Source organism: Chlorocebus sabaeus, chromosome 26 (assembly GCF_047675955.1).
Source record: "Chlorocebus sabaeus isolate Y175 chromosome 26, mChlSab1.0.hap1, whole genome shotgun sequence".
NCBI classification, from domain to species: Eukaryota; Metazoa; Chordata; class Mammalia; order Primates; family Cercopithecidae; genus Chlorocebus; species Chlorocebus sabaeus.
This window is the reverse complement of record NC_132929.1, coordinates 17,648,480-17,674,126: the sequence shown is the minus strand read 5'-3', so window position 1 is coordinate 17,674,126 and position 25,647 is coordinate 17,648,480. Positions and strand designations below refer to the sequence as shown.

Below are 25,647 nucleotides of genomic sequence, written 5' to 3'. Positions count from 1 at the left end.
CTGAACCCACAGAAATGAGATGGAGCCAGAGAGCGGCCAACAGAGAGAGGAGAGAAAGGATGGGGCAGGAGATGAGAGCTGGGGAGCTGTGCACACCTGAGTCCTGGCTCAGGGCTGCCCCTGGCTTGGTGCATTCCACGGGGTTGGGAGTCTTCTCAGGGGGTGGGGGCGGCAAGTTTTCAGGGCCTCGGAGGAGGTTGCTGACTGGCAGTTGCTGGGCACAGGGGCTGCTGGGCCCAGGATGAGCCTGGCACTCTGTCCTAGGCTTGGGAGTGGTACCCTCCCCCAAACAGGCCCATCTCTCAGTTGTACTGTGAGCTTTTCCTAGGCCCAATGGGAAGCCAGGCTTTTCTGCCTCGCCAGGGGTCCGGCCTTTGGTGACAGGAGAGAATGCAGCCAGGGTAGGACGGTCAGGCAGTGGTTTGGGGATGTCCAGGACCAGGTGAGCCCGGCTGGGCAGGGCCAGCTTGCTGAGTGGTGAGACTCGGATGGGGGCAGGAGCTTGAGGTTCAGCCACCAGGCCCAGGTTCTCCCCAACAGAGATACTGCGGGATATCTTGGCCATGGAACTGGTGGTGGGGTTCTGATAGGAGTGAGGCCGAGACGGAGGGCCATCAGCTAGGGCCAGGGAGCCCAGACCATCCTGAGCTTCTGTCTCCCGAGAGAGCAGTGGGCCTGGTGAAGGGGCCTGTAGACCGGCCTCATCTCTTTCTGCAAAGGAGACAGAGGTATACGCAGGTCAGGTGGCGAGGAAGGCATCCCAGATGCCAACGCCCAATCTCAAAGAGCTGCTGTTCCCCTCCACATGCCCATTAAGGGACACCCAGTGGCCAGCACAGTGACACATCAGGGCCACACTAGGCCCTCCCTCCTCCAGCATGTACATGTGTTCCACACACCCTACACCCCAGCACTGAGCCCAGCAGGCTCCTCACCCTGTGGCACCAGACTGTGCACAGACTGGGCCTTCCGGAGTCCAGATAAGGGGCTGGCTGTGGCCACTCTCTTGGGAGCCCAGCTGCTGTCAGGGTTGAGACGGCATCGTGGCAACAGCACAGAGGCTGCCTGCTGGGGGCTGGGGTTGCCGGAGGACGGTTCTACCTCCGGGGGTGCTCCAGGGGGACAGGCACCATTGCCTCTCGGCTGCTCACCAGATGCCTGTGGCACCTGGGCTGGTCTCGACATCAGTGCCAGGCTTGAGGAGGACCGGGATGGTTCCCTATAGGGAGGAAATGTGAAAGAAGAAACAGAAGGCTCCATGCTCCTCCCTGCCAAAATGGCAAGAAACTCATAGCACCAGGGCACCAGGAGAGAAGGACAAGCACAAAGCCAGACAGGGCTGGGAAAAGGCCAGTTAGCCCAAAACTGGGAGTGCTAAACACCCCAGGCATGGAGAGAGAGAACACTGGAGGAGAGGGCAGCAGCCCTGGGAGGCCAGGAGAGCTGGAGCTGCTGCTGGGGGGAGGGGCCTCTGTACCTGAGTGGGCGGGTCTGTACTTGCAACAGGTATCGTGAAGAGATGCTCCGAGACTCTGACCTCTCTGGCACCTGCACTGGGGCCCCTACCAGGGTCAGAGAAATCATGAATTGGGGCAGAAATCAAGCCCTTGACCCAGATTTTGCCTCCCTGAGACCCCCAGCCACTGCCTATATCCTGGGACCCTCCTCTCAGGTAGGCAAGGAGGGGAGAAGGGCAAATTGCAGGCACTAAATGCTGGCCCTCTGACCACACCTGGAGCAGCTCCATTGGCCAGAGTCTCAAAGTGCTGTTTCAGAAACTGCTCCTGGTCTGGAGTCCGGGGGCTGCCCTCCTGCAGCCCATAGGGGCCCATGCCTCCCTCCTCTTCCTCCTCTTCTTCATCGCCCTCAACTGGCTCTTCAAGGTCTGAAGAGATGCCATCCACACTGAGGGGCTCCGTGCTCTCAGAGTCTGGGTGTGGGGAGGGGAGAGAGGCATTGCACTGCACCCATCTGTTGCCAGAGCCTCCCCACCCACCTCCAGGCCCCACCCACCATGACCCCTCCCTCCAGGCTGCAGCCTCACCTTCAGTGGGGTGCTCGGGGCTGGAAAGGCAGCTGCTGCTGTAATCCACAGAGCAGGCACTGTCAGGGCTGTGCTTTTCTGAGCTCCTGCTGCCTGGGTACACTCTTCCCAGAGTTCCCCGGGCTGGAGCCTGCACCTGGAACTCACTGCCAGGATTCCAGCAGGGAGAAGAAAAGGCAGTGAGCAGAGGTGGGCAGCAGCCCTGCTGGACTCCTGCCTGTGATCAGGGTGAGGGATGAGGCAGTGGTGAGCTAGAAGGAAAGCCCTGAGTATCCTGGGGGCCAACCCTCCCTCAACTAAAGAACATTCACAGGGAGGGGAAGACAGGGGTGCTGCACAGCCCACGAGGTCTGGCCAGGGCAGGATCCTTACCTGGTATCCATGGTGGGGCTGTCACTCGGCTCCGGGTAGACAATACCATCTTCAACGGGTGCAGGTTCCAGATCTTGGGCAAAGACCCCTTCCTCTTGTGACAATAATCGGATAATATGGGGACAGGAACAGGGTTGGGAAGCCTGAGGCCGAGGGGACTTTTCATTCTGGGAACAGGCAAAGGGATGTTACCAGAGCAGCTGGCGTGAGAAGAGGTGGCGGATGAGGCAGTGGTAGCTGGTGGGTAAGCCCTGAGTATCCTGGGGGCCAACCCTCCCCGTGGAGAAGAGGTGGAGGTGACTAACGATGTGCTGTGCACTAATTCTAGGGGGAGCTGAAGGACAGACACCAAGAAGCCAGGCTGAGCTCCAGCTGCTGATGTGAGCTTCTGGATGAACTATATTAGCACTCTGGGCCGCCAACCTCCAGCTACCACTTAATACCAAGAGTCCTCCAAGAAACCCAGCCCAGGACAAAGGCCACTTCTGCCTCTCTACCCCAACCCCTCCCCTGCCTATCCTGATGACCAAACCATACAGCCCAGCCAGCCTCATCCTGGCTTTGCAGTTCAGGTTACCCATGTGCCACAGGGGCAGAGCAAGCATAGCTGGACCAGTGCTCAGGTCCCAGCTGGTGGCAAAGGCTGCCTAAGGCCCCTTGGAGCTCTCTAGAGAGCTGGGAGAAAGCGGGCTCACCTGGCTAGTGAGTGAAGTCTCAAGGGCCTGCTGCCCATGCTTCCTGGAACCAGATGAGATGGTGGCCAGCGAGTCCTGGCTAGGGCCCCGTGGGCTTGGAGCCAGCGTTTCCAGCTGCCGGAGGTCCAGCATGGATCGAACGCTCAGCTCCACACCTGGCTGAGCCCAGCGCCCCCTTCTTCTGGGTCCTGGGTTGGCTGCAGGAGCTGGGTCCAGGAACCCCACGGACTCCTGTGCCTGGTGGGAGGTAGGGTGTGGGGGAGGAGTAACAACCACCACCACACAGTAAGATCAACAAATATCCACATATCCCTTACTATGTGCCTGGCACACTACACATACTAGCTTACTTCATCCTCACAGCAACCTTTTGAAACAGGCACTAGTATAATCCTTGTTTTACAGATGAGGAGACTGAAGCGCAGGGGGCTTAAGTGACCAGGCCGCATCCCACAGACAGGAAGTGGCCTGCAGGTTAGTCTGGCTCCAGAGTTCATGCTCTTAGCTGCACTCCACATCCTCGGGCACATGAACCTCTAGTCTCAGCCTTCACCTGGTATCATGGACGCCTCAGAGGCCTCTCAAAGTCTCCTGCTCTGAGGACAGCCAACAGCAACCACTTACGACCAAGAGTCCTCCAAGAAACCCAGCCCAGGGCAAAGGCCACTTCTGCCTGTCTACCCCAACCACTCCTTTTGCCTCTCTACCTCACTTTTGCCTCTCTACCCTAATCGCTCCAATGGCTGGGGGCCCCAAAGTCCCTTCACAGCACTGAGGACAAACCTATAGCCCAGGCCTGAGACCCCTGGACGGTCAGGATGCTCCAGAGACATCACAGCATCATCACTCTGTGAAACTGTTGCTGACAACGGAAGGTACTGGTGCTTGGGGACTTGCTCTGAACCTTGATCCCCCTCTGGCCACCCCAGAGCAGTCACTCAGTTATAGGTCCCCTCATGGCCTTTTCCCTCTAACTATTCTGGAAGTTCTCTGCTTACCTCCTAACCGGGGTCTTTAGAACTACTGTTTCTCCAGATCTCCGCTCTTTGGATTCTTGATTTCCTGCACTTTAGTTCTATCTGGCTTAGAGGCCCTTTGCCCTCTCCACCTTGAGCTGTTCTCTGATGATATTTACTTCCAGGTACCAGGCAGCTGAATAAGTGCCATACCTCCCCAGTGCTGACTAACTCTGTGTTCCATCCACCTCATCTGGTCCACAAGAAGGAAATACCTGGGCTTTCTTCACCCCGTACCCAGGACTGGCCCAGCTGCTTCAACTTCCCTGACAAGGCCTTCCTTGGATACAGGAGTGCAGCATGTGGGCAGACCCCATGCCCCAATACCCCTACTAGGCCCAGAAAGCCCCATTCTCACACCTTCCTTTGCCTCCTCTAACCTTGGAAGAACATTTTAACAATGGCGACTCACCCGACTCATCTCCCAGTGGGACAGGCTTCGGGGCAAGGCAGGGCTGGGGACCGAGGCTAGACAGAAACAGGCAGTCAGGGCAGGTGTCTCCTGCCCACCCACCCCTGGAGCCCTGGCCCCATCAACCCATACCCTGTGTGGCCACAGTGATGCCTCAGTTTCCTCAGCTCACACTGCTCTCACCCCAGAGTCCCAGAAAAACCGTATCTAGCCATTATACCAACGAGGGACTATCTGCCCCCACACCCAACTGCCACAGACCCAGTGCTTTCTTGGTATTCTTGGCAAGGACGGGCAGTGCTGGAAGTTCTTCTTCAGTCCCCTCATCTTCTCCCTCCTTGTCACTGTCTGATGAGAGAGCAGGTCCAGGAGACAGCATCGATGGGGCCTGGTGCCTGAGTCCGAGACAAGGAAGGGCATGGGGATAGGAGACTCAACAGGGGGAGAGGAGGCTTAATGGGGGAAGAAGGAAGAGGAGACTCAACGGCGGGGAAGACAAGATTCAGTGGGGGGAGAGGAGACTCAACAAGGGGAAGAGGCTGACATCATGGATCCTTGTGTGAGAGGTAAGGTCTTGGGAGACAGAGTTGTGAACGGCAGGCCCAGAGCATGGAGGAAGTGCGGAAAGCTCCCAGCAAACCATCTGCACACCCACCCATCACTTGCCCACATTCTGTTCTCACCGGTTGGGTCCAGAAGCCCTTTGGGGAGAGGATGGTCCTTGCTGCTTGCCGCCCCGCTGACGCTGGCGCAGCTCGGCCAGACGCTGCCTCATGCTGATGGTCATCTCAGAGCTCAGGCGCCACACAAATATGCAGCTGGGGTAAAGCCACACAGTTGGCTGAAGCGGGGGTGGGCAGAACTCTGAAGGGGGCAGTGCCATTCGTTCCCCTTATCCATGGTTGGCAAGGAGACCAGAGCCACCCTCCACTTCAGGTCAGGCACAGCCAAGAGATATTCCTGTTAACCCCACTTCCCAGAGACATCACTAAAATGAAGAGAGGGGAGTGCAGGGTGCTGCGGCAGAGTAAGAATCTGCCTCTCAGGGAAGCTGGCTTCTGCTCACCTGTCCCCAGACACAGAGATGAGATGTTTGCAGTCATTACTAAATTTCATGCCAGTGACAATCTCTGTGAAGAACAAAGAATACAGCCTATAAGCCACCTTAAATTCCCAACCAAGTCCTCTCCGTCCCAACAGTGGACACGGGGGTTGGCTGCAGGGTAGGGGCAGGTAGCTCTGTGGGTCCCAAGAAACTAACAGAAGAGTGAAGTTTCAGGGGTAGAACTCACTCAGGTTTATGCAGGTATCAGCTTCTACTCAGGTATTCAGGACTACACTCACCTGAGTGGCCGAACATGGTGGCCACACACTCGCCTGAGGAGAAGTCAAAAATGGAGAGATTCTTGTCGGAACAGCTGGTGGCAATGTAGATCCCTGAGGGGTCTGTCTGTACCTGAGGAGCAGGGTGTGCAGCTGGAGGACACGGGATGTACCAGTCCCTCCCATCCAGCACCACTCTGTCCCCGATCCCCTAGCCGGTGCCCCCTCCTGGGTCCTTACCTTGATGAGTGTGCCATCCTCACCCTGTGACCCTTTAAACAGCTTCTTCTGCTTCCCGCTGCTGATGTTAAATATCCTGTAAGAAACACAGTCTCTTTCACGTGAGGAGGCGGTGAAGGTGGAACACGCCTGGGGGATGGAAATGCCAGCTTTCGCTCCCAGTCTACACTCTCTGGGAGCTACCACCAGCAGCAAACGGGCTACCACCTCTTGGGTGAGGCAAAGTATTGTAGGCTCAAGGGAGTACAAAGTCCTGTACAGAACGACAGATGTGGGAACTTAGCTGCACAGAGCTGACCCCCTAGGGCGATGAAGGAACGTGGGCAGAGAGTCTGAGGAGGGGATGCCCACCGAATATTTCGGTCCTGGCAGCCGATGGCCGTGTACTTCCAGCTGGGCTCCACATCCATGTCATAGAGCGTCGTCTTCCGCACCACGTGGTGTGTCCGTGTGAACTGCACTCCATCTCCAGACTGCAGGGGTGGAGCATGTGGGCAGGCCCACACTCAAATGCCTCACCAGGCCCCAAGAGCCCTACTTGCGCCTCCCTTCACCTCTTGTAACCTTAGGCAGGGAATGGCAGACCCTGCCCTGCCCCACCCCTCTCAGGAAAGCCCAGTGCCCTCACCTTCTGCGCAGTGCGGAAGTAGATGCTCTTGTCGGCTCCACAGCTGATCATGCGGACTTGCCCATCGCTGGCTATGAAGGAGGGAGGCCCAGCTGTTCCCACTGTTCTCACACATGGGAGCAGCCTGTCTCCCACCTTCCCTCCATGAGATCCCCCATCAAGCTACTCTACATGCTAGGGAAAACCAACTAAATTAAACCTGGAAACTCAGGTTTGCCTTTCTCCTTCTCCTCAGTCCAACCTGGTTGGCTCAAGTCCCTGCACTGAGAGTCTCTGTTCCACCTATCTTCCCAACCAGTTCCAGGCCTCCCAGCTGCTGTCCAACACTCCCCAACGACTAGCAGACCCTTCTCATGGAGATGGGAGGCAGATGGCAGCAGGGGTGAGTGTGGCAGGATGTGTCTCATTCACCCTGCCTGCACCTGCAAACTTGACAGCAGTGATGGAGGATGAGTGTTCGTCCAGTGTCTGCTGTAGGCTGTACTCCCGCCCGGCATCCAGCACGTGGATCAGCCGGTCCCGGCTCGCCGATGCTAGCAGTTTCAGACCTGGGGATGGAAGAACTCCATCAGCCCATGAGTGCCCTGAACAGCCCTTATCTGGGCCTGGCAAAGAGCCCCAAGGGAACTGAGCCCCATATCCCCAAGCCATGTGAACCACAGAGCAAGGACAGAACTGTCCTCCTCTAAACCAGCAAAGACACAATGATCCAAAGATTACCGACCCCACATCCAAGAGCCAGGACAAATATAAGTGGCACCAGCAGGACTGCAGGAGCCCTGTGCCATTCCGGGCATTCTCCTGACCTGTGTCTGGCTTAGAATACTCCAGGCACAGAATCTCAGAGTCATGGGCCTCCACCTTCAGCATTTCACTCAGGGACTGAAGTTCGTGCACCCTGCAAAGATGAGGAGAGGTGGGAAGAGGTGATGGCCAGGCCGCAGGAAGAAGGACTCACGCCCACTTCTACATTTTCTCCTCCTACCTTTTTCCTTTTTGTGAACTTTTAGGCTTAGAGAAAAGTTGCTGAAAGAACAGAGCGCTTCCATGTTTCCCTTACCCAGCTTCCCCTAATGTTAACATCTTACATAACAATAGTGTAATTATCAAAACTAGGAAATTTATGTTGGTATAATACTATTAATTAGAAAACTTATTCAAATTTCCCCAGTTTTCCTGCTATGTCCTTTTTCTTGACTCCAGATCCTATCCAGAGTCCAAATTGCATTTAGTTACTTCTCCTTAGATTTCTGTGGTCTGTAACAGTTCTCCAGTCTTTCTTTACTTTTAATGATCTTGATGCTTTTGAAGAGTACTGATCAGTTACTCTGTGGTATGTACCTCAATTTGAGTTTGTTGGATGTTTTCTCACGCCTACATTGAGTTTATGCATTTTTGGTAAGAATACCACAGAAACAATGTCACATCCTTCCTAGTACATCCTATTACGGGCATCATGATGTTGATAGGAGGATGTTAGGCCTGACCACTTGGGGAAGATGATTTCTGCTAGGTTTACTCATTGTAAAGTTATTACCTTTCCCTTGTAAATAAGTATCTTGTTGCCCAACCTTTTTGAGCCCAACCCTCCCTAAAGTTCTAAACACCTGACTCTGCATCACGAGCGGCAGTCAGTACCCACCCAGGGCCTGGCATTACCTAAGTGTGCCCATACGGTCCCCTGATGCTAGATGCTGTCCATTGGGGCTGACACACACCGAGCGGATGCCCACGCGGGGATCCATCAGGGACGCATCCGCTTTGTCTCCTCCAGGCAGCTCTGTGTCCAGCAGGGCCTGGGTGTTCCCATCCACATAGATGATTTTAATGAGGTCCTAGTGGAACAGGTTAGAAGAGGTAGATGAGGCAGGCCTGACCGGTACAGCTGTAAGGGGAAGACAGCTGGGCAAAACAAACCCTTGGACCACAGAGCACAGCCAAGTGAAGGCTGGAAAGCCAAGGCCTAGGGACCCGTTCCCAATAACAAGGTGTAAAAGCTGTGGGGAGGGGGGCACTGAGGGTGAAGCAGGGCCCCACAGCCTCAGGGCTCACACTGCTGAGGATGTTTCGGTGGAGGGTGGAGCCATGCACCCCGGAGCTCTCTGTGTTCCATAAGCGGATGGTGTTGTCTGAGGAGCAGGTAATGAAGGAACTGGGGGGCAGGCAGGCCTGGTTACTGTCCTTCACTTCGGGGTAGACCTGAAGGGGCCGAGGGAACACAATCAGACCTCCATTCGGGAGCAGTCCTCTGCCTACCCAAGGAGATGAAAGGGAATGGGACGAAAGAGGGAATGGTGGCCAGGACTTAGTCCAGTGCCTGTCACAGGCCATGCATAACTAGTATATACTCTTCATTATGACCAAGGGGAAGCACCCACTATAAATCAGGCACTCTTCTATGCCTCCCACTTACATTATTTCATTGTATTCTTAGAACAATTAGGTGAAGCAAGTACACCATTTTACAGTTGAGGAAACTGAAGCTTGGTCAAATTCAGTAACTTGTTCAAGATCACCGAGGCAAAACTAAGGATGGGGCACACTGGGGAAGCCTGTAACATTCAAATTCAGTCCCCAGGATCTATCCCAGGGAATTCACTGGAGAAACAGGGAGGCAGCAGGAATCTAAGATTATACTTGGGGATCCCTACTTTCTGTCCTCAAAATGGTATCCCAGCCAACCTGGCCAGTCTCCAGCCAGCCAGCCAGCCCACATACCTCCACACTCCAGACGCAGGAAGAATGATACAGAGCCGAGTACACCTTGCCCACTTTCTTGGGGTCCCTCACATCCCAAACATAAATGCTATGATCGTTGTACACACAAGACAGCCACTGATTAGTAGGATCAAAGGTCAAGGCAATGGTGTCTGGATACCTGGCATTGGCCACTCCAGAGAAGAGGCGACTGTAGGGAGAGGACAGGGCACACTAGTGAGACTGAAGGGACTGAAAAGAGAAGCCAATCCACAATGGAAGGAGCAGTGCGTGAGGAGCCCTTCCCGGACCTGCAGGTTTGGAAGTAGTTGCTTGAGAGAAGAAAGGAGCCCCTACTAGCCAGCAGCAGGAACCTGACCCGGCGCTAGCTGCTGGGCCTTGGTGTTCGGATGAACACAGTTTCACAGAACACCAACGTTAGACAAGGTAATTCTATGGCTGTGATGGGGCAAAACAAAACCACGACTACTCTGTGCACAAATAAAAACAAGATCACCACACAAACCACAACGATGACCAAACACCACCTTTCCCATCTACATGACTGCTGGCGGCTTCTTGACCAAATACAGCTTTAGCCCCATACCTTTCCTTCACCTCTTAGATAAATTAACAAGATGTGCCACTGTAGAATTGCCCCCTAGCTCCTGACAGCATCCAACCAGAATACTTCAATCCCTTGAACTACTCCTAAAATCACCCAACGCAAGCCCAAATCCCATATGCCCCTTCTAACACCCACTTACTGAGACTCTCCACAGTCCTCCACAGGGTGGGGTCTCCTTGGTTGCAACAAGTACCAATAAACCCAAATTCTTCTGTCTAAAGAGGTGTTCCCAGTAATCTCTGGGGCATCAATACACTCTTCGCCTGCTCCCTGAGGCACTGACAAGAAAGACTGGGCAGGGGTAAGGCTACGAATGGAGGAAGGGGGCCCACGTAGCTCACCTGGCCTCAGTGATGCTGGCAATGTCTGTCCCCAGAGCATGGGGTCGGGGCAAGGTGCTAAGGAAGTGCAGGTTAGAGGGGTTGAAAAGGCGCACGGTGCCATCAGCACAGCCACAGAAGATGTAGTCTTGGCTCACAGAGATGCAGTGGGCCACTGTGGTCTGTGGGCAGAGTGGCTCAGCTCAGCAAGGCCACCTGCCCACTCAGTCTTCTCTCCTCCCCACCCATCAACAGCCACCTGCCAAGAGGAGGGACCAGCCAAGGCAGGGGCAAGGGAAAAGCTGCCCAGCTGCTCTATTCTGAGCCCTCAGCCCTGTCCAGCCAGGGGATAGGAATTGAGGATTCTTCTAGGCACCAGAGGATCCAGTAAGAAAAGCCCAGTGAAGAGAAGGAAACAGCATGAGAAAGAGAGGAGGGTGCAGGCACCACTTACTGTGAAGCTGTCTGTGTTCTGAGCAGAAGAGGAAAGCAGGGGAAAGAGAGACAGAAAGAGCAGAGAGGAGGCAGTTACACAGATCACCAAGGGCTGGAACTGGGCCAAGCTCTAGCTCCCCCAAGCTTCGTTCTCCTGGGATCTCCCATATGCATGAGGGCCCAGCCCCTAGTCTGAAGCCCTGGGCACTAGTTCTCCCCTAAGCTGAGACATGGGTAGACCCTACCCCTGGGGACAGAGGTACTTACCCTCAGCTCCACCCACTTGTCCAAAAGCCTTCGATCACTGAACTCGCACAGCAGCCCTGAGGACGTGATGCAGAAGGTGCTGTCCGCCTTCTTCCCTCTGCCACAGGCCACATCAGTGAATAGGTTGTTCCGCAGCTCTCCCAGCAGCCCTGAGCGGCCCAGCAGGGGCACAGTGGCATTCACCTGTGGACGTACACCACTGTTACCCCCCTATCCACCCCAGAGCCTGCCCCTGGAAACCAGGCCCTAGGAGAGGACAGGGGATGCCTCCAGCACCCCCGTGCTCTTTGAGCCTACTCCTCAGCCCAGACAGCATCTGGCTCATCCAAAACTTCTGCATGACTGCTGGGAATGCAGAGAGAGACCCAAGTCGGGCAGAGTCTCCCGGGGTGGGCTGGGCAGGCCCTGGCCGGGGACTTGGTGGCTACTCCCAGCTTTAGCACCTCACCTTTGAGGTCTTGCTGTCATCGAGATACCAGAATTTGATGTGCCGGTTGCCTGCAGTGACAAAGTAGCTGCAATCCTCAGAGAAGGACACTGCTGTCACCCGACTGGACACCTTGTTGGAGGCCACCACAATGTTTTTCTAGAGGGGATGCCAAAGGAAGAATCAAGGCCCTGTCTCTTGGAGCTAAGAAGACAGTGACTCAGAGAATGGAGGAGAATTCGAATTTGTACTTGAAAAAGCGTTTTTTCCAGAATTTACTGGCCAGAAAAAGAGGGGTGGGGAAATAATCCCTTTCTAGAGGAGCTGAAAAGATTCATTTCCTGCAGAAGTCCCTGAAGGCATAAAGTTAGCTCCTTCTACCAACATGCTTGGCCACACGGTTGCTCTTTTCTGCTTCAAATAACTTTCTAGAATGAGAATGGTTCAGTGGGGTGGAGTGGAGCCATGCAGGCCAGCAGTCTCTTGCCTCCCCAGCTGACACTTGACCCCTGTGAGGCTGCCAGGCCATCCCACCCAGCCACTCACCTTCCAGGCCCACACGTTGACGATCATGTCATGCTGGTAGCCCACAGAGACGATGTACTTGGCGCTAGGAGAGAAAGCCACACAAGCCACACCATACTTGTGCTCCTGCAGCTCGGCCACCTGGCTGCGCTCTGCCACGTCCCAAACCCGCACGGCAGGCATGTGCCCACTCTGCAGGGAGGCAAGAACTGGAAGTGAGTTCTTGAGTTCTCCACAGGCATACAGCCCCTGTTTGTTTTCCAGAGTGGGGCCCTCGCCTCCTCAGTCACTGGATACCATCATTCTCCCGGCCAAAAGTCAGGGCAGGGTACAGAGGAAATATGGTAAAGATCTGAGAGCAACAGTGATTATCAGGGAGAAAGTGGCCCCGGAGTTTAGTCAGCATCTCTGGGTGCCCGTCTGTACTTCTGGTTATTCAAGGCTCCCTGAATGGTTCTGATGGGCAGCCGGCATTGAGAGCCACTACCACTCAGGTCTATTTGCCGCCGGGACAGAGGCGTTCCTCCTGAGCCCAGCAGGGGGCCCCCGGGGGTAAGGAATAGTTAAGGCAGTGGTTTCCAAAGCACCCTTCCCTGACCAGCAGCATCAGTACTATCTTGGAATTTCTTACAAATGCACATTTCGAAACCCCATCCCAGACCTACAGAAGCAGAAACTCTGAGGACCAGCCTAGCGATGTGTGCTTTCACAAGCCCTCCAAGTGATTCTGATGTACACTAAAGCTTGAGAACCACTGTTTTAAGGTATAGCGAAAACCAGGATTTGATGTCTGTTTCAGAAGCCAAAGTGAGCGCAGGCCTAGGACCGCAGCTCTCTGCTGAGGCCAGGACACCTGCCCTCTTTACAGTACTGCCAGCCCTCTTCCTCACTCACCTCTCCAGTGACCAAGTACTTGCCATCAGGGGAGAAGGCAAGGGCAGTGATGGTTTTCCTGCAAGAGATGGGGCAGGCTCAGAGGGGCACTGGCATCCTGGCCTAAGCCTAGCCCCCTCCCAGCCTCTCAAAAGGTGAGACCAGCAGACACCAATGGCACATGTGGCACTTCCGCATCTGACCTTACGCTCCAACCAGGTCCCAGCCCCCAGAGCCACAGAAACTCCAGATAGTGCCCTTCTCATAGCTCCTAGAAGGAAGAGGCATCCTGAGGACCCGGCCCATTTACCTGGAACTGTTGAGGATGTGGTGCTGTTTGTGTTTCCGGGGATTGAACAACACAACCACACACCTGAGGGGATGAGCAGACAACAGGCTCAGCACCAAACCACAGCTCCCCCAGGAGCCCTCCAGGCCACCCAGGACTTCCAGTCACCCAGCAGAGGGAGCTGGGTAGAGACAGCACAAGGGTTCCACTGCTTTTTTTTTTTTTTTTTTTTTTGAGACAGGGTCTCACTCTGTCACCCCAGCGGGAGTGCAGTGGTGCAAACATGGCTCAGTGCAGCCTCAACTTCCCAGGCTCAAGCAATCCTCCCACCTTAGCCTCCCTAGTAGCTGGAACCACAAGCATGTGCCACCATGCCAGCTAATCTTTGTTGTTGTTTTTTTTGTAGACACAGGATCTTGCCACGTTGCCCAGGCTGGTCTCAAACTCTTGAGCTCAAGTGATCTGCCTCCCAAAGCGCTGGGATTACAGGCATGAGCCACCTCGCCCAGCCTCTACCGCTTTCTCCTGGCAACCTGTTCTTGCTCCTTTTCCCCACCCAAGAGGGCCTATCTCTGTAGCCCCATGAGAGTCATAAGGACTCCCTGGAAGCCTGTCCCCCGAACCAGACCCCTAAATACCAGCTCTATCTCTGGCCATACCCACAAAGGGCTGGCAGGGACACAGGCCATCCCGCAGCTCTTCCGTATACCCCAGGAAGGGGTGTAGGAGGGGAGAAGAAATGTGATTTGGACAAAGCAGGCCTCAGGTGCACAGCCCATTCACAGGCTTGGGGTCACACGTGTATCAAGCATGTGTGCCTGAAGATGTAAGGTCTCTCACATGTGCACCCACGTGTGTACTTGGCAAGAGCTGGCCCCCCACACCCTGTATGTGTTGAATGAGGAAGGAAGTGGGAGGCCAGGAAGGGGCCACATAGCAGAAAGGCTCAGTAAGATGGGGTAGAGGGATAGAGATAGCCTGAGAAGGCCTGGGAAAGCCCTACAGTGCCACGGAGGTCCCAAGCCCCACCCTGAGAATCCCTGGCCCCAAAAAACCTGAGAAGAGCCCCCCGACTGCCAGAAGCAGACAATCAGGGACTCTGCCTGCCTCACAGAGAGAGGGGGGGCAACCTCTCCCACCAGGCAGCAAGGCTGCTGGATGGAATCAGGTCCTGCCTTTCCAGAGGCAGCTCTGGAGACGGAAGCTGGGTAGTAGGAATCAGGGGCAAGAAGCCAAAGGCCAACAGCCAGGCAGCTTCTCTTTAGGCTTCTTGGCTGTCAGCAGGCCCTGGCCCGTTGCCCCTTCTGCCTCAACTCTTCGTTAACACTGGAACTAGCAAACAAGAGCAAGCCTGCAGGCTGCGAATAGGAAAGGCAGGGAGGAGAGAAAGAGCAGACAGCTACTACCCCCAGACCTAACTTTCCCTAGTAGGACCCCATTGCAGCCCCCGTATCTGAATGCCACTACTGGCTGGAAGCTTGAAGGGAGGTAGGTGCAAGTTGCTAGTGAGTGCTAAGCATCTTGGGCTCAATAAACCACTTCAATATGCAAATTTGGGGACACTGGGACCTCCGATGTGACCAGATATGCCCAGAACTGCCAGGTTGCCCAACAGCTGTGGAATTCCTAAGTCACTTTTCTCCTCTAACCCCTCAACTCTTCCTGTTTTTTTTTTTTTTTTTTTCTCCTTCTTTCTCCATTTCCTACTCTTTCCTTGTTCCTGTTTCCTTTTTCCGTTTTTTTGAGACCAGGTCTCACTATGTTGCCCAAGCTGGTCTTGAACTCCTGGACTCAAGTAATCCTGCCGCCTCATCCTCCCAAGTAGTTGGGATTACAGGCTCATGCCACCCTGCTTAGCCCTTCCTTCCTTTCTTTCTTTCCTTTTTTTTCTTTTTGGAGGCAGGGTCTTGCTCTGTCACCCAGGCTGGAGTGCAGTGGCACCATGGCACCATCACAGCTCCCTGCAGCCTCAACCTCCTGGACAAGCAATCCTCCCACCTCAGCCTCCCAAGTAGCTGGGATTACAGGCACATGCCACCACACCCAGTTAATTTTTGTATTTTTTTGTAGAGATAGGGTTTTGCCATGTTGCCCAGGCTAGTCTTGAACTCCTTTCTCTTTTTATACCACCTTCTAGTCTCCTGCTTCCCCTTCAAGAATGTCACAGTCAGGAGGGTTTTAAAAATTATAACAGGCCGGGCACCGTGGCTCATGCCTATAATCCCAGCACTTTGGGAGGCTAAGACAGGCAGACCACCTGAGGTCAGGAGTTCAAGACCAGGCTGGCCAACATGGTGAAGCCCCATCTCTACTAAAAATACAAAAATAAGCCAGGTGTGGTGGCAGGTGCCTGTAATCCCAGCTACTTGGGAGGCTGAGGTAGAAGAATTGCTTGAACCTGGGAGGTGAAGGCTGCAGTGAGTTGAGATCATGCCATTGCACTCCAGCCTGGGAGACAAGAACTAGATTCTGTCTCCAAAAAAAAAAAAAAAAAAAAAAGTATGACAAAAGCAAGATGGCTTTGGAAACTCTGCACCCCATCGCTCTTGAGGAGGCACATGAAAATTATAACAAAGCCAGGCACGGTGGCTCACGCCTGTAATCCCAGCACTTTGGGAGGCCAAGGCGGGTGGATCACAAGGTCAGGAGATCGAGACCATCCTGGCTAACACAGTGAAACCCTGTCTCTACTAAAAATACAAAAAATTAGCTGGGCGTGGTGGCGGGCGCCTGTAGTCCCAGCTACTCAGGAGGCTGAGGCAGGAGAATGGCGGGAACCCGGGAGGCGGAGCTTGCAGTGAGCCGAGATCACACCACTGCACTCCAGCCTGGGGGACAGTGAGACTCGAAAGGAAAGGAAAGGAAAGGAAAGGAAAGGAAAGGAAAGGAAAGGGAAAAGGAAAAGGAAAAGGAAAAGGAAAAGGAAAAGGAAAAGGAAAAGGAAAAGGAAAAGGAAAAGGAAAAGGAAAAGGAAAAGGAAAAGGAAAAGGAAAAGGAAAAGGAAAAGGAAAAGGAAAAGGAAAAGGAAAAGGAAAAGGAAAAGGAAAAGGAAAAGGAAAAGGAAAGGAAAGGAAAGGAAAGGAAAGGAAGGAGAAAGAAAGAAAGAAAAAGAAAATTATAACAGAGTTCAAAGTCCACATATTTAGATTTTTTTTCTTTTTTTTTTGAGATGGAGTTTTGCTCTTGTCACTCAGGCTGGAGTGCGGTGATGTGATCTCGGCTCACTGCAACCTCCACCTCCCGGGTTCAAGCAATTCTCCTGACTCAGCCTCCCGAGTAGCTGGGATTACAAGCACCCATCAGCAAGCTTGGCTAATTTTTTTGTATTTTTAGTAGAGATGTGATTTCACCATATCGGTCAGGCTGGTCCCAAACTCCTGACCTCAGGTGATCCACCCATCTTGGCCTCCAAAAGTGTTGGGATTACAGGCGTGAGCCACTGTGCCCAGCCAGATTTAGACATTTAGGTTTTAATACTTTATGCAGTATATGAAAAGTTATAGCCCCAGGCCTGCCACCATCATGAATTCAGAGCCCAGAAAGTTCTCAGTGGTTAACCAACGTTTTCTGAACCTTCTTGCAGTCTGTGCTGACCTGAGGCCCTCTGCAGGCTCCTCTCTCCAGCAAAGGCTCAGTCTAAATGGGGACAGGTTCCCTAGCTTTCTGATGAGTTCCACAGGAACAATGGTAAAGGGCTTCAGCTGAGAGTTGATCTAATTGAATTGACTCAATGCATAATCCAGCCAACCGTATCCCAAATCCAGAAAAAGTGGGCTCTATTTGCAAGCTTGTGAGTTTTCCCTTAATTCTCATCCCAAAGCAGTATTTCAGCCTTTAAAGGGTAGTGCATCAGACTGCTTAAAACACTTTCCAAGTCACTGCATACAAACTCAGTCTTCCTGGGACACAATATCCTGTTTCCTCCTCCTTCTATGTTCAGCTCCATGGTGGAAAAAGAAGGATGAATGGTGTGTGTGTGTGTATATGTAGGAACACTACGTAGATAGAAGGATGACTGGCTAGAGGCAATGGCAATGAGGCAATCTCTCCCTCCTCTAACATCCCCCTGCTCCCAGTATAGCCTAAGAAATTCTCAGGTGTGCCATGGAAGAGCTAAGCAAGAAAAGGAAACACCAGAGGTCGTCCCTTAAGCAACTATTTTTGTTTCTAATTATTGATATTTGGAAGCCATCCAACAAGAGAAAGAAAGAGAGCATGCAATCATGGCCACAGCTCCACATGCAGGGACGATAACACAGATGCTGAAGTGACAGCAGCATGGCCAGGGCTCCCTGTGTGCTTGGCTTGTTGACGCCCTCCCAACCTGTTCTCAGAAGCACCAAGGAGCCCTCTCAGCCTTCTTGGTGAATTCTGAGCAAGCTCCTAGGTCAGCCGGGGAGAGGAGCGCGGGGCACGGTTTGTATCAATCTTTCCCTCCACATCCCCTGACCCTGCCTAGCAGGGTGAGCCCTTGCTGCAGTGCTGGCTGGGATCCACCACATGCCAAGGGCTGGGTTGGCCCAACCAGCCGAGTCCCGCAACTCAGCACCCGAGGGTGCAGGGCGGCTGCTCACTCTCACGGGGAGGGTGTAAGGCCTCAGCCTGGGGGAGTCACGCTGTGGAGTACTGGCGCCAGGTGCTGGGCCTACTGCCCAGGAAGGGCCAAGCCTTCAACATCCCCCTTCCCTACACAGGTCCAGGCCTGCTGCTACCACAGAGCCCAGGATTCCCACAGGATCCACCTCCTACCACTCTCCATCCCCCGGACGGGATGAGCTATGCACGGGGTAGCACAGACAGGGAGCAGGGCACACAAGATCAACCAGGGACCCTGGGCCTTTGAATTGTTTCTTTCAGACCAGGTAAAATCTGAGAGTGACTCACAGAAGCATACCAAAGGGGCTTCTGGCCTCGCTCAAATGTCGCCCTCCAGCCCTATTTATCATTACAACCCTACCCCCGTCACTGCTACTGCTTATACTGTTTCCAAAGCACACATCAACTTGTAATTATGCTTATAACTTACATTGGGGGTGGGGATCCATCTTCACACACCAGACTGCCAGTTCTGTGAGGATGGTATTTTTGGTCTGTTTTACTTACTGTTAAGTTCCCAGGGCCTAGAAGATAGGCCCTCAGTAATTATTTGTAAATGAGTGAATACATCTTCAAGTCACTAGCTGCAAGATCTCAAAGCCCTGGCTGCCAAGAACCTCCTGTGTAGCAGAGTGTGAACCAGGGCCCTGGGGAGAGGTCCATGTTTCTCCCGCACCTCAGGCATTTAGGACTCCTTGATGCTCAAGGGCAGCGCTGAGGTGGAAAGAGCAGAACACTAAGGTCACAGGCCTGTCTGCTAACACACTGCGTGATCCTGGGCACCAAGTCCCAGCCTTTTCTTCTCTCAGGTCCACGGGTCTCTCCACTGTCCCTGGCGAATTCCCTACAGAGAGTAAGAAGGCAGCTCTGTGTTCCTTCAGCTCAGGTGCCACGAGAACACAGTTCAGGAGGCGGATTCCGTCACACCCAGTGCAATGCTTCCAAGCTGAGGATCTCAACATCATTTCTAACATGGGCTGAGTAAATGGAGGGCCTCCTCAGGAGAGCAGGGGTTCCCTCTTTTCCTCCCCACTTAAATCAACCAAGAGATCTCTTCTTAGCACCCTGTTACCTCACTAGGACACTTCCCACCCCAGCGGGAGAGGAGCAGCTGTGCGCAGGACACTCACCCAGGCCACTCTGGCATGGGAGCCAGGAGAAACCCATTCTCAGGACTAGGCACAGGGGCACAGGTGCCCAGGGGCTGTGCTGGGCTGGAACATCCATCTCCACTAAGCTGGCTGGGGAAAAGGCCCAACAATTAACGGTGTTCAGCTCAACTAAGTCTCTCAAAGGGGCTGTCTGACATCCTCTGGTAGGGGGGCTTCCCATGGGGAAACAAAAGCCAAGGGATGTAGGAGCCACTAGGACAGGCTCCATGCTCAGCCTGGAGCTCCTACCCACCTCTCCCTGACACAATGCCCACCCTCCTTTCCTGTGCTGTTCCATTTCCTTTCAGAAAACTTTGTTTTGGTTTGATATTCGCCTCTGGGACTCAGAGAATTTTCTGAGTTTTGTTTCTCTCCTTGTTTCTAGGATACCTGAGCTGGCTCCTAAAGCAACAGGCACAGGAGGAACAAGAGTGCGGGGGCTGGGGGCAGTGTAAGGATGATCAGATAAGAAAAGCAGGGAGACAAGGAGGGAGGTGAAGAACCTGCTTGTGCTCACACAGAATCTGGTGGCCCCCAACATCACAGCAGCACATCAGGGAGCTCTGGAACACAGCAAAACTCAAACACCCAGAAAGAAGCCATTTGCACAGAGAACTTGAAGTTCTAAGAAATCAAAAGGTCAGGGAACAGATTAGGGACACTGCCCAGGGGTGGCCAAAGTCAAGCACACACACTCAGGAAACCTACTAGAGGTTCCATCAGGGAAGCCTGCACACCACCTGGAAGGATCATGACTCCCAGGCACATGCACTGGGCTGAGACATGCCCATCAACATGCATAAGCACACGCCCTTAAAGGTCAGGCCTGGAGTCCAGGGGTGTGTGAGGAAGAAAGCGGGCAGGACTCCACACTCCCCAGGGCAGGGACACAGGGCTCAGCATGCACCAAGCAGCACCCCAAGGCCTTTTCTGCCTATGCTACATCCAGCCCCAGCCCCACCTCCAACAAGAGGGAACCTGGCTTTCCCAGGCAGAGGCAAGAACAAGTGGAATTCCCCTGAGGCAGGCTGCACAAACTTATCCAGTAGAGAGGTCTTTCCATCAACCTGCTTCTCCAGGGGAAAATGGAGCCCAGTCCAGCCTCTGCCAGGCAGAGCCCGTGTGGCTCCACAGCACCCCTACTGCAGCCATTGAACACCAGAGGACCACTTGGGAGAGAGAATGACCCCAAACCCAGGGGCAGAAGTCTCCCTGGCGCAGACTGAGTTGCCCATAAAGGGGGCTCTTCTTATTCAAAGGGCAGGTAGGCAGCTTAGAGGAAAAGCAATTTGTTAAAAATAAGCAGAAAGTGGCCAGGCACAGTGGCTCACGCCTGTAATCCCAGCACTTTGGGAGGCCGAGGTGGGCAGATCACCTGAGGTCAGGAGTTCAAGACCAGCCTGACCAACATGGAGAACCCCTGTCTCTACTAAAAATACAAAATTAGCTGGGTGTGGTGGTACATGCCTGTAATCCCAGCTACTTGGGAGGCTGAGGCAGGAGAATTGGTTGAACCCAGAAGGTGGAGGTTGTGGTGAACCGAGATCATGCCATTGCACTCCAGCCTGGGCAACAAGAATGAAACTCTGTCTCAAAAAAAAAAAAAAAAAAAGTGTGGTCTTCCCTCACCCTATGCCATTTTAACAATCAGAGCTCTACAGTCATACTACTTGGGTTAGAACCCCAATACACATACTAGCTATGTTACCTCGAGCAAACTCCTTAACCCTTTTGGTTTTTTTAAGAGGTAGGGTTTCACTGTGTCACCCAGGCTGGAGTACTGTGGCACGATCATAGTTCACTCACTGCAGCCTTAACCTCCTGGGCTCAAGCAATCCTCCGCCTCAGCCTCCCAAGTTGCTAGGACTACAGGCACATGCCACCATACCCAGCCAATTTTTTTATTTTTACCTTTTGGTAGACACAGGGTTCTCACTATGTTGCCCAGGCTGGTTTCAAATTCTTGGTTTCAAAGCAATCCTCCTGCCTTGGCTTCCCAAAGCCACTGCACCCTGCCTGCTTAACTTTTTTTTTTTTTTTGAAATGGAGTCTTGCTCACTGCTCAGGTTGGAGTGCAGTGGCACGATCTCAGCTCACTGTAACCACTGTCTCCTGGGTTCAAGCGATTCTCCCATCTCAGCCTCCCAAGTAGCTGGGACTACCAGCACCTGCCATCGTGCCAGGCTAATTTTTGTATTTTGGTAGAGACAAGATTTCACCATGTTGGCCAGGCTGGTCTTGAACTCCTGACCTCAGGTGACCCGTCCACTTTGCCCTCCCAAAGTGCTAGGACTATAGGCGTAAGCTACCGCACTGGGCCTGCTTGACCTCTTTGAATCTCAATTTCCTCCTCTAAAATATGAGGGTGATAATAGTACCAACATCAAAGCGTTGCTCAGAGTATTAAATAATTAATATACAGTACTTAAAAAGTGCCTGGCATAGAATAAGTACAGTCATACGTCACATAATAACATTTTGGTCAACAGTAAAGGGCATGTATGACAGTGGTCCCGTAAGATTATAATGGAGCTACAATATTCCTACCACTTAGTGACATCTTGATGATCTCGACCCTATGTAGTTCTGTGCGCTAGGCTAATGTGTGTATTTGTGTCTTTGTTTTTAACAGAAAACTTTAAAAAGTTAAAAACAAAATTTAAAGCTTATAGAAGATAAAAAGAAAATACTTTTGGGCCAGGCATGGTAGCTCATGCCTGTAATGCCAGCACTTTGGCAGGCCAAGGTGGGCGGATCACTTGAGGTCATTTGTTCAAGACCAGCCTGACCAACATGGCGAAACCCCATCTCTACTTAAAATACAAAAATTAGCCAGGTGTGGTGGCAGGAGCCTGTAATCCCAGCTACTCAGGAGGCTGAGGCAGGAGAATCACTTGAACCCAGGAGGCAGAGGTTGCAGTGAGCTAAGATCGTGCCACTGCACTTCAGCCTGGGTGACAGAGGGCGACTCCATCTCAGAAAAAAATTTTTAAAAAAATTTTTGTATAGCTGTACTGCATTGTGTTTTAAGCTAAGTATTACTACAAGAGTCAAGAAGTTAAAAAAAAAAGTTTATAAAATGTAAGAAAGTTATAGTAGGTTAGGTTCATCTATTGTTGAATATATGTTTTTAAAATAAATTTAGTATGGCCAAGTGTACAGTGCTTGTAAAGTGTACAGTAATGTTCTGGGTACTCACACTCACTCACTGACTCACCCAGAACAACTTCCAGTCCTGGAAGCTCCATTCATGGTAAGTGCCCTTATACAGGTGTGCCTTTTATATATATTTTTTATATGATATTTTTACCATACTTTTTCTATGTTTAAATACACAAATACCATCGTCTTAGGATTATGTACAGTATTCAGTACAGTAACATGCTGTGCAGGTTTCTAGCCTCGGTGCAACCGGCTATACCACGTAGCCTAGGTGTGTAGAAGGCTACACCATCTAGGTTTGTGTAAGTACACTCTGTTATGTTCGCACAACAACGAAATTGCAAAATGACACATTTCTCAGAACATATCCCCATCATTAAGTGACATGTGACTGTATTTGATTGATAAAGGTGGCCTTTTTTGGTGGTGGCTTGTTTTTTTTTAAGACAGAGTCTCTCTTTGTCACCCAGGCTGGAGTGCAGTGGCGCAATCTTGGCTCACTACAACCTCCACCTCCTGGGTTCAAGTGATTCTCATGCTTCAGCCTCCTGAGCAGCTGGGACTACCAGCACCCGCCATCACGCCCAGCTAATTTTTCTGTGTTTTTAGTAGAGACAGGGTTTCAACATGTTGGCCAGGCTGGTCTCGAATTCCTGACCTCAAGTGATCTGCCCACCTTGGCCTCCCAAGGTACTGGGATTATAGGCTTGAGCCACCGGGCCCAGCCTGATAACAGAGCTTTTTTGATGAGGTGATAAAACTAAGCAAATCATGTATTTAGTATAAAAACTATAAAAGTTGCTATGAAAATTACATTGGGGAATGAACTAGGCATTACCAAGTTAATGGTAGAGTAAGAAAGGTACAGCAGTAGCCCTACTCATGTTCATATTCCTGTGCCTATCAGCATGGAACAGAGGGAGCCAGAAGCAGGAGGGATTCCAAGCTTTCTCCAGAAGGCTGAAGAAACTATGGATGGAGGTTTCCCACTTTAGGAGCAGAGGAGTGAAAAGGCAGCAAGAGAAAGAATAGTAGCCCCAGTCCCCTACTTCTCTTCTATGGCACGGATCTCTCTCAAAGTGACTAGAACAGATTCATAACAGCATTATTCCTAATAGCTAAGAAGTAGAAACAACTCAAATGTCCATCAACTGAAGAACAGATAAAATGTGGTACATCCATGCAATGTAATATTATTCAGCCACAAAAAGGAATAAGATAGTGATACACGCTGTGACATAGATTAACCCTGAAAACAGTATGCTGGCCAGGTGTGGTGGCTCACGCCTGTAATCCCAGCACTTTGGGAGGCTGAAGCAGGAGGACTGCTTGAGCCCAGGAGTTTGAAACTAGCTTAGGTAACACAGTTAGACCCCGTCTCTACAAAAAAATGGGAAACTTAGCTGGGCATGGTGGCACACACCATAGTTCCAGCTACTCAGGAGGCTGAGGCTGCAGTCAGCCGTGATCGTACCATTGCACTCCAGGCTGGACAACAAAAAGAAGCCAGTTACAAAAGGCCAAATACAGTGTTATCTGATTCCGTTTGTATGAAATATCCAGAATAGGCAAATTAATGGAGACACTGGTTGCCTAGGGATGAAGGTCTGGTAAGGTAGGGGTGGGAATGAAGAGTGACTGATAGGAACGGGGCCAGGCACGGTGGCTCACACCCGTAATCCCAGCACTTTGGGTGGCTGAGGCTTCAACATGGCTTGAGCTCAGGAGTTCGAGACCAGCCTGGGCAATGTGGTGAAACCCCATCTCTACAAAAAATTAGCCAGGCATGGGGCAGTACGCCTGTAGTCCCAGTTACTAAGGAGGCTGAGGTGGGAGGATTGCTTGAGTGTCGGGGGTGGAGGTTGCAGTGAGCTGAGATCGAGCCACTGTACTCCAGCCTGGGTGACAGAGCCAAAACCTGTCTCAAAAAAAAAAAAAAGGAACAGGGTCATGAAAATGTCCTAAATTTGATTGTGGTGATGGCCGCACAACTCTGTGAATATACCAAAAACTACTGAATTGGATATTTTAAATAGTGAGTTATATGGTATGTGAATTACATCTCAACAAAGTTGTCTTTTAAATGACTAGAAGGTAGCTACTGAAGATGGTGCTGGGAACTGTGTGAAATTTGTGTGTGGGAGGTGGAGTAGATAACCAAAAAGCAGGACAGGATGGCAACAATGATAGCACCAAAGAACCTTTACCTGGTCCTGCGTCCCTTTACAAAAATGGCAACGAAACATTAACCTGTATGTATCTTCCAGAAGATACCAGAAAACCCCTGCCCACCCCAACTGCTCTAGCATGGCTATAAATTCCCATGCATCAAGATCTCTTCCAAGGCACTTACTTACCCTGCTGGGTAGGCAACTAAACCTGACCGGGGGTCACAGGCAAGTCCTCTGCCTCCAGACACTGTAATTCCCAGCACCTTCTCCAAGGTCACCTGTCAGAGCAAGACAGAAGTGACATGTTATAGACAGAGTATGTTTGGGAAGAAGGTGCTGAAGGCACTTGGGACATCCTGAGGCACTGGCTACTTTCCAGATGCCCATGTCTTCAGGAGAATGGAACTATGACTTCTGCAGCTTTTTCCGTTCTGGCCACTGGGCTTCTTGATCACATGGGAAAAACCCAGTGTGCAACACCTATTTTCAGGAGGGCTCAGTCTGCTGGTACCACAGGAAAGAAAACCAACTCGTTAAAGTATAACTCATGGCCACAGAGGAACAAGCATTCCCCAAAACCAGGAAGGCACCATGTATAAGCTGGAGCCTGGGATCCCCAGACTAGACTCTTGGATCCGTGAGACTTGGGTGAGGCCACTGATCTTTGTGCTTTGGCAGACATGAAGGAAAGGCCACTCTGACCTACCAAGAGCCAAAAGAATGTTAGGTATCAATTAGGTGACTCAGAATATCCCTGACCTTTGCATTCTATCATGTTCTTCCCCTCCATCAGAGGGCTCCACCTCCCAAATGTCTGCCAGTTCGTACACACTACAATCCAAGGAGGCAGAAACAGGGTTTAATGCTGTGTTCTGCAAAGCACCGATGCTCAGGTTATTCTAATTATTATTATTAAGCCACAACTCCCACAGAGATGAAAGATAAAATGCTCAGAGATTCGGAGAGGACATGGCCACGGGAGACACTCATCACTCTCATCATTAGTATTATTACCCCACACTGTCTGCGGACCCCAGGACCCACACTGAACTAACCTCAAATTAACTCACTGCTCTTTCTGCTAGACGATGCCAAGTGAGATTGAGACTTCCCTCTAACCTCTTGCTGTCACTTCACGTCATCCTCTGCTCCAGGTCTTCATTTGCTGCTCCAGGTCTTTACCTGCTCCAGGACTGTGCACTCCCTGCACTGGCCCTGCTCAGGAATGTCCCTGATCTCCCCTGGCTCAGAGAGTGGGGCTTCAGAATGCAGGACGGACATGTGAACAGGCTAGACAGCACTTTGCTATGAAAACACTGACCCTGAGAAGAGTCTCGGAGGCCCTAAGAGGACAATGTAAACCAGAAACACATAGG

The 25,647-nt window shown here is 52.1% G+C and overlaps 1 protein-coding gene across 4 annotated transcripts in view; it reads right to left on the bottom strand.

Moving 5' to 3' along the window:
• Positions 1-25,647, bottom strand: part of MAPKBP1 (mitogen-activated protein kinase binding protein 1) — a 54,076-nt gene that overhangs the window by 3,652 nt on the left and 24,777 nt on the right. For 3 of the 4 annotated variants that reach the window (XM_008016941.3, XM_073012072.1, XM_073012073.1), the window contains exons 3-29: positions 24,458-24,549; positions 13,213-13,275; positions 12,924-12,981; positions 12,051-12,221; positions 11,526-11,663; positions 11,078-11,260; positions 10,397-10,557; positions 9,449-9,638; positions 8,783-8,929; positions 8,390-8,565; positions 7,537-7,628; positions 7,153-7,278; positions 6,731-6,801; positions 6,454-6,575; positions 6,103-6,178; positions 5,884-5,995; positions 5,606-5,669; positions 5,223-5,357; positions 4,801-4,934; positions 4,540-4,595; positions 3,112-3,348; positions 2,417-2,583; positions 2,045-2,190; positions 1,733-1,930; positions 1,478-1,562; positions 936-1,219; positions 97-711 (exon numbers count right to left, since the gene is read on the bottom strand). In XM_008016941.3, the coding sequence (XP_008015132.2) occupies positions 97-711; positions 936-1,219; positions 1,478-1,562; positions 1,733-1,930; positions 2,045-2,190; positions 2,417-2,583; positions 3,112-3,348; positions 4,540-4,595; positions 4,801-4,934; positions 5,223-5,357; positions 5,606-5,669; positions 5,884-5,995; positions 6,103-6,178; positions 6,454-6,575; positions 6,731-6,801; positions 7,153-7,278; positions 7,537-7,628; positions 8,390-8,565; positions 8,783-8,929; positions 9,449-9,638; positions 10,397-10,557; positions 11,078-11,260; positions 11,526-11,663; positions 12,051-12,221; positions 12,924-12,981; positions 13,213-13,275; positions 24,458-24,549 (4,099 nt within the window). The remainder of the gene's footprint in view (positions 1-96; positions 712-935; positions 1,220-1,477; positions 1,563-1,732; positions 1,931-2,044; positions 2,191-2,416; positions 2,584-3,111; positions 3,349-4,539; positions 4,596-4,800; positions 4,935-5,222; positions 5,358-5,605; positions 5,670-5,883; positions 5,996-6,102; positions 6,179-6,453; positions 6,576-6,730; positions 6,802-7,152; positions 7,279-7,536; positions 7,629-8,389; positions 8,566-8,782; positions 8,930-9,448; positions 9,639-10,396; positions 10,558-11,077; positions 11,261-11,525; positions 11,664-12,050; positions 12,222-12,923; positions 12,982-13,212; positions 13,276-24,457; positions 24,550-25,647) is intronic. The other variant, XM_073012074.1, reaches the window with a different exon arrangement.